The sequence below is a fragment of the Lingula anatina genome, chromosome 5 (genome assembly GCF_051362555.1).
Source record: "Lingula anatina isolate TDL-2025a chromosome 5, LinAna3.0, whole genome shotgun sequence".
NCBI lineage: Eukaryota > Metazoa > Brachiopoda > Lingulata > Lingulida > Lingulidae > Lingula > Lingula anatina.
Window position 1 is genome coordinate 1,553,454 of NC_141771.1, and position 14,720 is coordinate 1,568,173.

General features: G+C 34.9%; 2 protein-coding genes and 1 long non-coding RNA gene across 8 annotated transcripts in view; 2 read left to right on the forward strand and 1 right to left on the reverse strand.

The window, feature by feature from the left end:
- Positions 1-1,767, forward strand: part of LOC147761451 (uncharacterized) — a 3,743-nt gene extending 1,976 nt beyond the window's left edge. Inside the window, exon 3 of the long non-coding RNA XR_015334450.1 lies at positions 1,583-1,767. This is a non-coding gene — a long non-coding RNA (uncharacterized LOC147761451). The remainder of the gene's footprint in view (positions 1-1,582) is intronic.
- A 966-nt stretch (positions 1,768-2,733) lies between these two features.
- LOC106179709 (uncharacterized) lies at positions 2,734-9,224 on the reverse strand. 2 transcript variants are annotated; one of them, XM_087012621.1, is made up of 7 exons: positions 8,990-9,222; positions 8,482-8,516; positions 7,956-7,975; positions 5,927-5,966; positions 5,685-5,726; positions 4,614-4,731; positions 2,734-4,111 (listed from the first exon to the last, which is right to left on the reverse strand). In XM_087012621.1, the coding sequence occupies exons 1-7, from the start codon at positions 9,177-9,179 to the stop codon at positions 4,065-4,067; spliced, it is 492 nt and encodes a 163-aa protein (XP_086868747.1). In that variant the 5' UTR covers positions 9,180-9,222; the 3' UTR covers positions 2,734-4,064. The 2 variants fall into 2 exon arrangements, with proteins under 2 accessions (XP_086868747.1, XP_086868746.1); XM_087012620.1 differs by lacking the exons at positions 2,734-4,111; positions 4,614-4,731 and adding an exon at positions 4,770-5,009 and having other exon boundaries at positions 8,990-9,224.
- A 231-nt stretch (positions 9,225-9,455) lies between these two features.
- Positions 9,456-14,720, forward strand: part of LOC106179707 (ATP-dependent translocase ABCB1) — a 31,193-nt gene continuing 25,928 nt past the window's right edge. For 3 of the 5 annotated variants that reach the window (XM_087012612.1, XM_087012618.1, XM_087012619.1), the window contains exon 1: positions 9,456-9,612. The gene's annotated coding sequence lies outside the window, so the exon portion shown is untranslated. Of the gene's footprint in view, positions 9,613-11,609; positions 11,792-12,957; positions 12,978-14,720 lie in introns of those variants that run through there. The other 2 variants (XM_087012613.1, XM_087012615.1) reach the window with 2 other exon arrangements.

The window sequence follows — 14,720 nt, forward strand, 5'->3', positions numbered from 1 at the left end:
TCGGAAGAAAAGGGGGGTCCAGACCCCGGGACCGGGACCAGTTTGATGCTCAGTGTAACGGACCAAAACTGCCCGAACATAAAAAAACACAAACAACAACTAACTTAACTATGAATATAATATATTACAAACAATGAACATACACTACATACACTAACTACATGTAATACTATCATGTTGCATAAACTTTAACATTTGTCAAATACTGTTAAATTCTAACAGATTCGTAGACAGTTTAGTTTTGAAGACGCAATGTCACAGTTTTACGAGTCCTTTTCTGTTAAACGTTCCTCCTGATAGTGTGGGGTTTTGAAGACGCAATGTCACCGTTATCCATGTCCTTATCTGTTGAACGATCCTCCCGATAGTGTGGCCTCACAAAGTACTGTTAATAAAGTACAGTTTTTGTACTGTAAAAGTGTTACACACTGTCTACATTCACGTGTTGCATCAGTTCATGTTATCCGGAGTCTCGCACTTAATAACAGTCCCGCACTTCATTTACATTATACAAGTATGCAGGCACATACGGTAATTACTCATAAAAATTAAACAACAAATTAGCTTTACTAAAATAATTATAACGTCACATCAGGTAGTTAAGATAATTTAAAGAATACAAAAACAAAGGGTCACCAGTCTAATTTTTTTCTCACAGCTAACTTAAATTTCCAGAAAAACAGGCATTTTTGGCTTTTTCAAGCTTTTTCTTCAACCTTGAGTAAAATTTTGTCAATTTGCCATAAAGTAAGGCTGGTGACCCTATGTTTTTTTCATTTTCTTAAAGATAACCTGTGGAAAGTTAAAAAAAAAAACTGACGACCGCTTTTTTCACAAAATTAATTTTAATGAAAAAGGGGTAAAACAAGCGTTTTATGAGGGGTAATTACCCCTATGCATACCTCTCTAGTGAGATAATCATTTAAAACTATTATCAAGGTTATGATTAAGGTTATAAAGTTAAGGTTGGCCTAATGTTGAGATATAGTTGATATGTCAACATTGACAAAGGGTTTACAAACACAGGTTGATTCAATGTTGAAATCCTGTTGATCTATCAACATTGAAAACTGATTGACAAAGAAAGGTAAAATCAATCTTTGAGACCCTGTTGATCTATCAACATTGACAATTGGTTGACAAGAAAAGGTAGATTCAATGTTGAAATCATGTTGATCTATCAACATTGAAACCTGATTGACAAAGAAAGGTAAAATCAATGTTGAGACCCTGTTGATCTATCAACATTGACAATTGGTTGACAAGAAAAGGTTGATTCAATGTTGAAATCCTGTTGATTTATCAACATTGAACATTGATTGACAAAGAAAGGTTAAATCAATGTTGAGACCCTGTTGATCTATCAACATTGACAATTGGTTGACAAGAAAAGGTTGATTCAATGTTGAAATCTTGTTGATTTATCAATATTGATGGATCAATATCATCTCAACCTATCCTCAATGTTGAATCAACGTTGAGTGCCCGCTGGGTACATGTATATGTTATAGAATTGTCAATCCATAAGCTTTTTACTGTCCTGTTTTAACTTTATTTAAATTTATTCGTGTTTCTATTGCAGGATACTATGACGATATGACGACATGGACCAAGTGACCCGTACTCAATAATTACTGGCAGATGAATTACTTGACTGATTTTGCCGATTAATAGAAAAGTGAAATTTGGAAACGTATTTTGTATTATGCACATAATCTTCCATAGCTTTAATGAAGCATAAAGTTGACTTTCGTGTTATTTCATCAATGTAGTTGTTTAGAGTTTTGAAATCTGGAGCCTAGGGTACGCTGGCCCAGGCTCTGAAGACAATTAATTTGCATGCGAGCGTCCCTGGTAAAGGGTGGATCCTCTGCCATTTGATTTACAATCTCATTCCACGGGTTTGCGTCTGGTGATTGGGCAAGCCAGTCCATCCTGTTTACTCCATGCTGTGCAGCCCTGGTCCTTTGCGCTGTGGCATTATCATCTTGGAAAATGAATTGATGGTTCAGTTATTTTTCTAAACCCAACCTGCAAATAACGCGACCACTGCAAAACTAATTCGCTGCACGGTTCAAATCACCAAAGCCTTGGCAGTATAAAAAGACGGTCGTCGACTCTGACACTAGTCTTCTTCGAGCTGCCACTTCGTGGTGACTTATGGGCATCACCCGTGTCCTCCATCCTTCTGCAAACCTTGTATACAGCCTGATACCATATCTAGCGGCTCTCTGGGGGACATTTATACCATATATCAGAGAAACAAGTTCTTTTCTTTCTTCACCATGGTAAAAACTCGACAGCCAAAAAGGCGAAGCATCCTTAAAGGCCCCCTTCAAAGTGCACGTGGATGAAAATTGGTTTCGCGAGCCACTAATCCACTAATCTAATAAACCACTAATCACATTTTAACAAACGCGTCCGCGAAGTCACATAGCGTACTATTCACACAGATGTTGTAATACTTACGTCACACCCTGTACATGTAGCTTCTAAGCTGCGTACTCTCAACGGAAATACTGAGGGAAATACATTTGTAGACCATGATAATTGCATGTAGGGGCCAGACGGTAGTCAACTACATGTATGTAGTAGTCACTAGAGGTCTACTGTACAACGTCAAATATATTGCCGAGTATCGCACATTGATTCTCTGATATCTGATCGTTACTTTATAGAATACCTCCTTACACTGTGGAAAAAAGCATATATATATTAAAACGAAACACAAAGTAAAATGTAAAACGCTTAAAAGCAGCTTTATTAAATAATTTCTGGGGTTGCACGCACTTCCCAGCTCTTTAAAATTTGGACTGGTTTCATGCAGAACTCGCGTACACAACACTGTAGACAAAAAAACGCAACAGTTTCTTCTTTTTATTAGGATTAGTATACCATACAGCCCTTAAATAAGGCTTGTTTTATTACTTCTTCAAAATTGAGAAATATCTTACAAGACATTTACTTCACAAGCATATACAGACATCCCTTCAACACGCCCATTCGTATAAGGAAAAATATCAGGCTGTGACAGAAACTTTTCAGTAAACTGGCTACTCGGACCACCACTTTTATAAAATCAACCGGTAAAAAACAACAATCACTGATGCGAATGGAAAGTTCAACTGTACCTTTCCCCCTATCGCATTAATATAAGTAATCAAAAGGCCTTGTTTTTGTCAAGTTTTAATTTTTTATTTAGAATCATCACGTAACAGTTACGTTTCAGAAAAACCAAATGGAGAGATTTTTTGAAAACTTATAGAAATTATCTCATGGCCATGTTGGACCAATAAATTCACATGTTCTGAAAAAAACTTTTACTGGGTAGGACCAGATATTAACATCGCTGACTGCAAATAATATTAAATAGAAAATTTACCCATCATTTGCAAGTATAATATTTTTTGTGGTGTTAAGGGATTTGTGAAGGGTTTCTCTGTTTAACTTTTCGCATGACAAATATATTTTTAAAAAATCAGGAAAAAATCTAATAATTCAAGAGAACTGCAAAACAAAAACACTAGCAATTCACATACTTGTGACTATTATAAATAACTATCTTCCTTTCACTTGAAAATATATACCTGAACACATTGTACATTTTTCATCATAATTATAAATCAGCTGTAACCTTTCTCTATATTTCACCCATTTTTCTTTCTTTCATTGGTGTTCAAATACGTGAAATTATAGTGAACTAAGTCCTATCGCTAAAAAATCAGTTAATTTTTTTCTATATTTTTTTATGTCTGTATATATATATATATATATATTGCTCCTATTACTATGAAGCTGCTCCTACACTGATACTTAAAAATCATCGGACAAAAGAATGATTCTCTTTATATGTGCATTGTTTTTCTTTTTCCTTTTATTGAATGATGTTTTGCATAAGACAATTAAAGATAAGACCAGATTAAAAAGAAATACAATCAAATATTATCATACAATAAAATAAATACATAAATATAATTCATGGCAGCTGGCTAATGACAAGAGAGATTTTGTTTTCACTTCGATTCTAAAAGTTCACTGTGAGACAAAATCCTCATCCAAGTCCCTCAGCTCATTGGTGCTCCCTGGACAGTGATCACCAGGTGGCGAGATCCTGTAATCACAAGACAAGACCAATACAAAGTTAAAAGTTTTAGTGCCATACACACAGCAATACAAGCAGGCTGTGCTATAAGAGTGATATAAGGGGTTCAGCAGGTCAAAAGAACCATCATTTGGCTATAAAAAGTCCACCCTGAATAAAAATATTCAATAAAATCATAACTCACGCTGAATCTTTTCAGGGGTAAAAGAGGTCCACTTACTCAGATTAAAACAAACTATTTGAAAATGCTGGTTCCTTGCCTGTTACAATGTACCACACAGAAATTCCTTCACCTACTGCCACAATCAGTCTTAGGCCCCATTCAGAATAGGGGTCTAACTAGTCCGAGGGTCAAATATGGCGACCCACTACAAAGCTTGCTGTCTACTATGCTAATACACACTGAATAGATTCCCTGTGGAGAAGTATTTAAGTGGGTGGAATATTTTGACAAGCGGACTAGTCAGTCCCCTATTCTCAATGGGGCCTTAAGAGTGTGACAAAACCCTACCTCCATGGTTCCTGTGTTCACACAGCCACACCCCCTGCCACTGTCCTATGTTCAGTTTACCATTAGTAATAGGTAGGGTTAGACTACTGCCCATGAGACAGGCCTTGAAATGAGCTGGCTGAAATGATTTAACACATTGAGTATCATGTTTATCATTGGTAATAGGTAGGGTTAGACTACTACCCATGAGACAGGTCTTGAAATGGACTGGCTGACATGATTTAACACATTGAGTATCATGTTTATCATTGGTAATAGGTAGGGTAGACTACTACCCATGAGACAGGTCTTGAAATGGACTGGCTGAAATGATTTAACACACTCAGTATCATGTTTATCATTGGTAGTAGGTAGGGTTAGACTACTGCCCATGAGACATGCCTTGAAATGGGCTGGCTGAAATGATTTAACACACTGAGTATCATGTAAAAGTAAATGAAAGCAAAAGATACGATGTTAAGCATAGGTAATTTAAAATGCTTTTGAGTTTTAAGGCAATAATAATTATGTTAACAAGAAAAGCACTCATAGTGCAGACCTCTACCAAGACAAATAATTGATTCATAGTTAACTATTAATCAATAAATGGATTGTCACCTAAATCTAATCCCCAAATTATCCCCTTTGTGGCCTACCCTGAAAATTTCATCAAAATCATCCTTAGCTTTTTAGTAAGGCTTGTGGTGAAGAGAAAGACAAATACAACCAACAGATAGAGGTGAAAACATATATTAACCTCGCTGACAGAGGTAATTTTTGTGTAAAAGTACAACTAAAAACAAAACCTTAAAGATGGTTTCATGCCTTGTGAAAATTATTAATTTGGTTTTAAGTGCATGTGTATCACAGGTATGTCGGGCAATCATTGAAGTGCATATATTTGAATGACAAAACTTACAAGCTCTAAAATGGACTGACTGTATAATGTAAGTCCTACATAATAAGCTTATCACAGGGGGTTTATACTGAAAAAAAAACAGATTTTCCATGTGCCTTTAAAATGAGCTGTGTAAAATGAAATATATCAGGGCAATTAGAGGTGAAAGGAGAGTCCAGTCTGACGTAACTTACCATGTCATCTTTGCCTTCTATGGTGTGAATGTATGGCGCATTCTGAAATAATATGAGAATGAAAATAATATGAGAATGTACTAGTAAATGAAAACTGACCATTTGACCAAAACAAAATAATAATAATAATAATTATTATTATTATAATAATCATCATAATAACAGAAATGGTGAATATATTTTAAAAAATGTTCTTTTTCTAATTAATATATGATATATGATAATTTCAAATCCATACTTACTTCTGGGACAAGTCTGTTCAGCATCATTTCTGAATCAACCCTGTGCGAAAAAGAAAAAGTGAAAAATGACCACTAACACCCCATTTCCATAGATTTTTAGATCAATCTATCCCTGTGGGGAGTCTCACTAGATTACTGTCAGCTTGGCTGGCTTAAGCATCTGTCCCGCCTACTAAAAGCCGTAAGGGGGTAATTAACTATGGTGCCCGCTCGGCTGACTGCAATTTAGCATGAACCCCAAAGGAGTTAGGTCGATCTAAAACTTAATCTTTAGATTGATCTAAATCTCTGGGAAAGCACCCTAAGGTAAATGACATAGTGTATATTGCAACTGAATTCTAAACAAAAATTTCGGTCGCTTATTATGTCCGCTTTGCAATAATGTTGGCTTAAAATCATAAATAAAAATAGATGAAAGAATATTAGAAAGGACTTAATTATGCATCTATTTCTCTCAATAAATAATAGCATAAAATTGGCCATATATATATATTGCAAACTACTACCACATTGTGATAATTGATAATGTCAGGGCTCGACATTAGCGCCTGTCCGCCTGTCCGGGACAGGTAAAAATTCAGTTCGGACAGGTGAAGTTGCAGGGTTGGCTGTCCGACGGACAGGTCATGTTTTATGAGAAATGTGGAGCAAAAATCTTTAAAAAATCATTTTTGTTGCATACTAATGTCTTTTTGCCTCTTCCTAGACGGCATTAAAAAGAGTGACCTACTTTTGGCACAAAACACATGCAGTCGCAAAACGAAGTCTGAGCAAACTTACCGCCAAATTATGCAAGTGTTCTGAGCAAACTTACTGCCAAATTATGAAAGTGAACACCCTCCAGAACTTCATCAGACAAAATTTATTCACATATCAGGTTCACTACTGAACATTTATTTAGTTAAAAATCCTACGTGCTCTAGTAATAAAGACCCTTCCAAAAACAGAAACTATGCGAGTACAGTGCTGCCTGGTTACAAAACCAGATTGGACTGGATGAACAGGCTATATCTAGTTCGTTGTCAAGGCAACATACTGCCTGTCAATCAAATACCTACTAGTATGCGATCTACTCACTATAGAAAGTGAAATCTTTGGGATTGAAGATCTTGTTGAAATGTTGTTTATTTGCCAAGATATAACCAGAAATTTTGTATGATGTTTTCTTTAATGACTCTAGCATCACCTCTGTTATTTACAGTTTAAAATTTAGTGCTGGAATATGATAAATTAACATTGCTCTCATATACCAGTGTGATATTGATGTAAGGAAGAAATTAGTAATAACAAATATGAGAATTTAAATAAAAAGAAGGGGAAGTTTTTTATACTGATTTTATTTAATTCATATATTTTTTAAAAATGAAACACATGATAACCCCTTAAGAAGTAAATATAAGTAAATATAAATATAAGTAAGGTATTATAAAGTATTATAACATGAATATTCTTTAATTTTCATTGAACTTTATTCAGATATTTTAAATATTGAATATTTTAATAAAATTAATTTAACAGTACCACCTCCCCAATTCCCGCTCAGGGTTTTTTTTTTTTTTTTTTTTTTTTTTTTTTTTTTAGCTTTGGTTAAACTTCTTGTGAATCTGTTATCAAATTGCAGACTTACAATTAGTAAACCCTGTACCCCAAATCCTAGGAGAAGCCCTGATTGGAACTAAATAAATATTAGACTTATATGCAAGATTAAATCTTCAGGAGTTCACAAGTATGAAAAAACAACTTTTTATCTGAACATAAATTCACTTTAAGGTGCATTTTCGGGGCTCATATGATTGAATGTGTTGGTAATAAATACATTAAATGTATGAGTCACTACACATATTAATTGACAAAGTTCAAAGGTATGAATAAAAAAAAATTATTGGTTTTGTGGACAGGTTGGATTGAAAATCGGACAGGTCAAATTTATGATCACCTGTCCGAAGGACAGGTGCTCATAAAAGTTAGTGTCTAGCCCTGTAATGTTTTTTGTTAATTAGTGACTTCATCCCAACTCCTGGTTACATACCTTACATCTGGGTCCCATGACTGAAAATACATGTAAAAAAAAATTTTGAACAGAGGAAACACTGGTTATGATTATTATTTCAATTAATTTTAGTTTTACATCTTTCCTCCTAATTATCATCTTCATGTTCGTTCTCACAAACCTTACTGTCTTATATTTACTAAAGGGCTTTATCTATATATGAAAGATAATTCATTAAAAAGCTCTGAGGACACTTGTTCCCCAGGTTCACTGTTTATAACTTTGTATGGACTATTGCACACATGGAATGCATACATGGCATATTGCATACTGTGAGAAAAAATAGCGTTTTAAAAAAATTGGCATTGATTTACAAGATAAAGAATTATACCAGTGAACATAAAGACATACTACTACCGATACACAACTACAATACATCTGCTGTCTAATATATTTAATAATGATGAAATTCAATGTACCACCGGTCTGGTACTGGTAGTTAACCCCCCCCCCCCCCCCCCCCCCCCACACACACACACACATTTGTATACTATGGCATACAAACCTCATTCAAAGCCAAACTGGCTGAAGTATGCTTGACTGGAAAAGAAAGTCAGAGCTAGATTTAAAGCAGTGTCATACTCATGCAGATACCTTGTTTTTCAACGCAAACACACTTTTTTAAAAATTTGGATTCATAAAAACACATTCAATGTGTACTTAATTAATTGCAACACCTTTCAAGAGCTAGTACAGCATTTCATTCTACAGTTTGTGCTATTTAATGTACAAATACTGTATACTAATAAGCATAGGATAGTAATTAAAACGTATGAAACCGTGCTATTAGTAGTTGTACTATTATTTAGAGAAATGTAAACTTTTTTGCAAAATGAATAATTAGTTCAATTAAGGTCAAATCCAATTGAGATACTAAAAAAAAACAGTTTATACGAATAAAGATATACACAAACTTCTTAACAAAGTTAACAAAAGCGATCGAGTCATATTTAGGGGTTATTTCTGTATGGTTTCTTAATTAGCGCAATGGAATGGAAATCAAAACAACTCACTCAAAATATGTGCTAGCCCGACTCTGATTTTTGCAAGTTCTGGAATATTCTGAATCTCCTGAGTTATTACATGGCAGCCTCTTTTTTGTGCCTTAAGTGTTATTTCCCTCTGATACCACACGGCTCCTTGTGCGGACATTTTGCTCACGTCTAACAAGTCACTAAGGCCGTCGTCTTTATCATCGGCCATTCCATTCAGTTGGTCAAAGGTGAAAAATTAGGAGATCGACATCCGAAATCTGTCACGAGATATGAGAAGAAAGTATAGGTGGAATGACAATAAAACAAAATATTATTTGTAAAATAAATTACCACCTACCATAAATTTCTTAATTTGTATTTTTATTATTTATTTGGTCAATTGTTTGAATTTCTTTTTATATAGCGTTCCATATTTCGGTAAAAGCTGTGTGTCTGTAGTCCCTGCAGGTGTTCCCAAACCTCTTCATTTTGACCTCGATTTGGTTAAAGAGATACTCAGGTCTCTCTATTCAAAATGAGGATTCAGCGAGGAGAGTAGCTGCAAGTGTCATAACAGATAGAAGCGGCTCGTAGTACGCACGGCCAACGTTTTCTCCAGGCATTATTATTATCAGCTGAATTTATGACCGAAGAATAGACAGGTAAGTAAGGCTTTTGTTTTTATGAATTTTGGGAACTCGTGATGGGGAAGTGTTTTAAGGACCCTAAAGTAGAACGTCCATTAATGATTTTAAAAGTCCTGTGGTCAAAAATGGCCAGTCCTCTGAAATGCAATTTACTTTAGTCTGACTATAAGTTAGTGAAGGGGCACTGGATCTGTATATTGCTGAAACCACAAGGGCGGATCCAGGGTTATTCGAAGGGGAAGGAGGCTGGTTTTAGACAGGCCGCAGAATGCGAAGCCGACCCTCGCCCCGCTGAAGGGCCCCAACAAAATTTGGCATTTTAGGGGGCGAACGATGCCATTTGGTGCGGTTTAGAAGTATGATTCAGCTAGTCAAAATTCTAATTTGAAGAGGGGATGATTGGTGTGATTTTTTTAGAAATCGAAGGAGGGGTCAGGACACCCTAACACCCCCTAAATCTACCACTGAACCGTCTTGTAATATTTTCTAAAATGCATGAGTCATCCAAGAATAAAATAATGGTTGGTTATTTTAATAATATATGACTGTTAGATAAAATTGCAGGTATACTAGTACATAAATATATGCAGGTAAATATATAGTATAAATAGCTGATGTGCCCCTGCCCCCCCCCCAAAAAAAAAAAAAAAAAAAAAAAAAAAAACCTAAAGTTAGTAATACCAAGATGTGACCTTTTAAATGTTTCTTTTTTGTACCGAGGTGGTCTATGAGAATGACATGCTGCAAGGGTAAATTTTGGGACAGTTGATGTACGTATAGTCACCCATTGTTTTTTTTTTTTTTTCGGAAACATTATCTTCTTGAACAAGGTCAGACAGTTTCTATTATTTATTAGGCTCATTTGGTTTTAGAAAAATAGAAGACTTTTTCTGAGGTTAAAAACTGGGACATTGTCTGCATGATGAAAGCATTTGTAGAATTTTTGTTGTAACGTATTCAGTCACATTATTTTGGTTTATGCTGGTGCTCTTTTCAAGTGAAGTGAATGGCATTTAATTAACTTCAGGGCAGGTTAAAATATAGGTCCAGGTTATATATCTTTTTTTTAAATCTCCCTTTACACCGTAAATTTGTTTTATAAGGGAAATTTGGTTTTTTAAAAAAATAAACTGGTTTTTCTGAGGTTAAAATGCAGATCATTGTCAGCATGATAAAAACATTTCAAGATTTTTTTTTGTTTTTGTTGTGAGCTCAGTCACATGAATTCCGGTTGTCTTGTGACATGAATAACTAATGACTTTTCTGAGTTTATAATGTGGGACATTGTCAGCATGATGAAGGCATTTCCATTTTGTTGTTGTTGTGTACTCAATCACGTGGTTTTATTTGTTTATCCTGCCACTTGGGTCTGTACTGTGTTTATTTTTTGCTAAATCTCCTTTTACAACATCAGTCTGTTTTATTAGGGAAATTGGATTTTAGAAATATCAATGGCTTTTCCTGAGGTTAAAATCTGGAACGCTGTCTGCATGATGAAAGCATTTCAAAAATTTTTTCATTGTTGCTGCTGTGAGCTAAGTCACCTGAATTAAGGTTGAGAAAATGTTTAACTTTTCACTTCCCACAAATGTTTAAAATGTTCTCAACATGATGGATAATACTACTACTAGTACTTCAATCAGTGTGTTGACATTGCTCTTTGCTAGTGCGCCAGTCTGTAGGTTATTTATGCCATGAATTATAGTGGTGCTGTATGTTATCATGGAAAATGCATAAACCTGAAAATAGAGAGAAAAAAAATTTAATAAAATAGAACCCCCCCCCCCAAAAAAAGAGAGAAAAAATTGTTTTTGGAGCGGTGCTCAATATTGTCATTAAATGACACTCCTACCTAAAAGAAAAAATGTAATTTGCTATTGGAATCAATAACTGACAGCACCTATTTCTTTCTACATTTATTTCACTTAATGGATACTGCAGCTATTATCGTGCTCTGTTGGCTCACTTTAATGGGGTCAAAAACTGGGACACCCAGGTGACTCTAGAACACAATGCGTCAGCACTAACTTCTGTTACATCAGTCTACGCTAGGAGTGGGGTCTGACATTATTGTACTACAAGTGACATCATACAAACACACATGTATAAATATATCTGTGTTCAGATGATGAGAGGCAGAATTAAGTTGAAGAATTTGTAAGCAGACTGTTAAGGTTGCTTGTGAGATTTATAGGTAAGTAGGCACTGTAAACGAGTGGAGAAGATTGTGTTTGCTTCACTGCAGTTTTCATTTGCTTGCCAGGGCTCCGTATCTCGAAAGGTTCATTATGTTGCGCACGTGCGAAAGTGTCTCGATTCCATGGCCCCGTATCTCGAAATAGAATCGGTTATGGAATCGAGACACTTGCGCACGTGCGCAACATAGTGAACCTTTTGGGATACGGAGCCCAGAACTCTGGTGGTCAGGTACAGGACACAATTACATGTACTGGTAAATTAAAGTGCACTGCTGTTTTTTTTAGTTTTTGGAAGGCTACAGTTTAGAGATAAATTTATGAATATCTGAAAGTCAATTGTGAGACTGTTCATGATATGTTGCCATAGTGCAGAAGGACAAGCACTATATAAGTCTGACAGATAAAATATTCAAAACTTTGTTTAACCATTGTGTTTACTTCTAACATAGATCTGTGAATGGAGTCTCAGATTGAGTAAAAAAAAAAGCTTTAAGACTTAAAATGTCTCCACCAAATCCATAGTGCTTAGTAGTTTACTATTTGAAAAATTCAGTCTAAACTCTGAAAACATAAACCATTTCCTTCTTTTTATAAAACCTGACTACATTTTATTGACAGGTAAGTCGGCCATGAATGATTTATCTTGTGTCAAAATCCAGGTCTTAAAGTCATAGACAATTTGAAGATCTTTTGTAAGACTGACCAGTATTCCTTCACAGGTAGATTGGTTGATCGGGGATTTAGTTGTCTGCGTCACCGCGGGGCCACTTCGACCACTACGGTGTCCATTTCAGATTTCAATAGCTGGCAGATAAATTCATTTATGTGATGAATGTGGCCTTTTAGACACTGATTCTGTGATCTCTGATGGAAGGTGACTTTGCAGTTATGGTAATGAACATTTTACAAATAACAGCACCACCGCAAATGGGCTGTACTAAAAGGGAAACATGTTTCCATAGCAGTTATAATAATATCAGATTTGCTGTTGAGGCTCAGCTAAGAGTACAAATAAAGAATAAAAATTCTTTCACTTCGCTTAGTTGGAAAAAATATCCTTTGCAGTCTTTGCTGATAGACTGCTTTGACTTAAAAGTAATTGGTCTTGTGAAATGTCCCCCCCCCCTCTCCACAATAGTTTTAGTTTTTGAACCCGTAGATGTGTCTTTAAGCCTCAGTCAGGTGAGTGGTATTGGCACAGTAATAGTTGCTAGTGTGCAAGAAAAATGAGCAAATAAAAGATAAGGAGACTTAAATTTTTTTTCCTATTTTGTTTGTCAAAATTTTATGGGTATGGTGGCTAACAGTTGATTATTGATTTCAAACCTGTCTAGTGGTGGATATTTGCCTGGTGTTGGACCTGATGTAGAGTTTAAAATGTTATAAATTTATAATAACATGTAGAAGTCGCTCCCTTTTTTCATATTTGGTGGGTCGCATCAGTCTTCACCCAATTTATTTCCATTCTTTTTTTTAGTGTTGAGGGGGGGGGGGGGCAGAGGGGAAGAACAAGAGCACAATTTGTTTTGCCCCTTTCCCTTGGTAGATGGAAATAATGAAATTTTGAATTATGGGTATTTCATTTTTATCAGTACACTTTAGAAATACTATATGGTTGTAATTTACATTTGAAAACTTTTATCAATAGATTAATATGTAGTGAGATCCACATCTCAAATATGCTCAGACAGAAAGGCAGACATATAACATTTGTTAAAGCTGTCCCCCCCCCTCCCCCTCCACTGACAGCCTCCTTTTGTTATTTGGTGTAGTTTTTTTATAGAAAAGAAAAAGAAGACAGAAAAAAAAACTGTCACAAGTTTATTTAAGTACATAACCAGTGTTTGAAGATTATGAACTTATGATCTACAGGCAATCTTAAACCACCTTTTGGAGTATTGATGTAGTTAAAAAAGTACCTGAGGAAAAAAACTTCTTCACCATTGATCTTAAATGTAAATATGTAAACAATCCTATATTGTGTAATTGGTGACTTTGGCACAGTAAAGTTGTGAGGAAAGTGTAGAATTTCTTGTAGTAAGTAAGATATTAATATACAAGGAGAAGATCTGTCCACACAAGCGTAAGATATGACTGAAGAGATTACAGATTGGTGTCATTCTTAATTATCTTGTTGTGATGTAGTATTTCTGGTTACTAATTGAGTTGTTCAAATAATAAGACAAGATTTAACTTAAAGAGGTATACAGTTAGGTGTCATTCTTAAATATCCTACTGATGTAGTATTTCTAGTTAATTATTGATTGGTTTAAGACAGATATAATATAATAATAATAATAATTTTATTGAGCACTAAAATGTTTCAGTACATTTTGCAGGCCCTCTAAACTACTTGTATATATATATATACATTAAGTACAATCTAGACCTATTATCACAATAAAAATAAATAAATAGATAATAACAATAATAATAATAATAGTAATAATAATAAGATAAAAATACCTATATTACATAATGACAATTACATTGTTCTGTATTGCGGTAGACTTGCTCATTATTATTGACAGGCTAGTCTTTTTTTAAATGTTTGTTGGATGAAGTGACACACGGTTTTTAGGGAGTGTTCACTTTGAGGATTGAGAAGCCAGGCAAGTTTTTCTAAATCAGATGACATTTGCGGCGGTATCATTTTTATCATTTTTTCTCTTTCATTCACATGCTCATTACATTTAAGTAGGAAATGCACTTCTGTTTCAACATCATTGCAATGTGGACATATTCGGTTTTCTACTGGTTTTTTGGGTTTTGTGTAGCGCCCTCTTTCAATTTCTAGGTCATGGTCGCTGATTCGAAATTTTGCAAGTGTTTTTATTTCATTTAGAGGGACTTTCATTGTGAGATAATTTTCTGGAGTGTAGGATTTCTTTATTGCTTTATAAGTTCTTAGTTTGCTTTTATTGT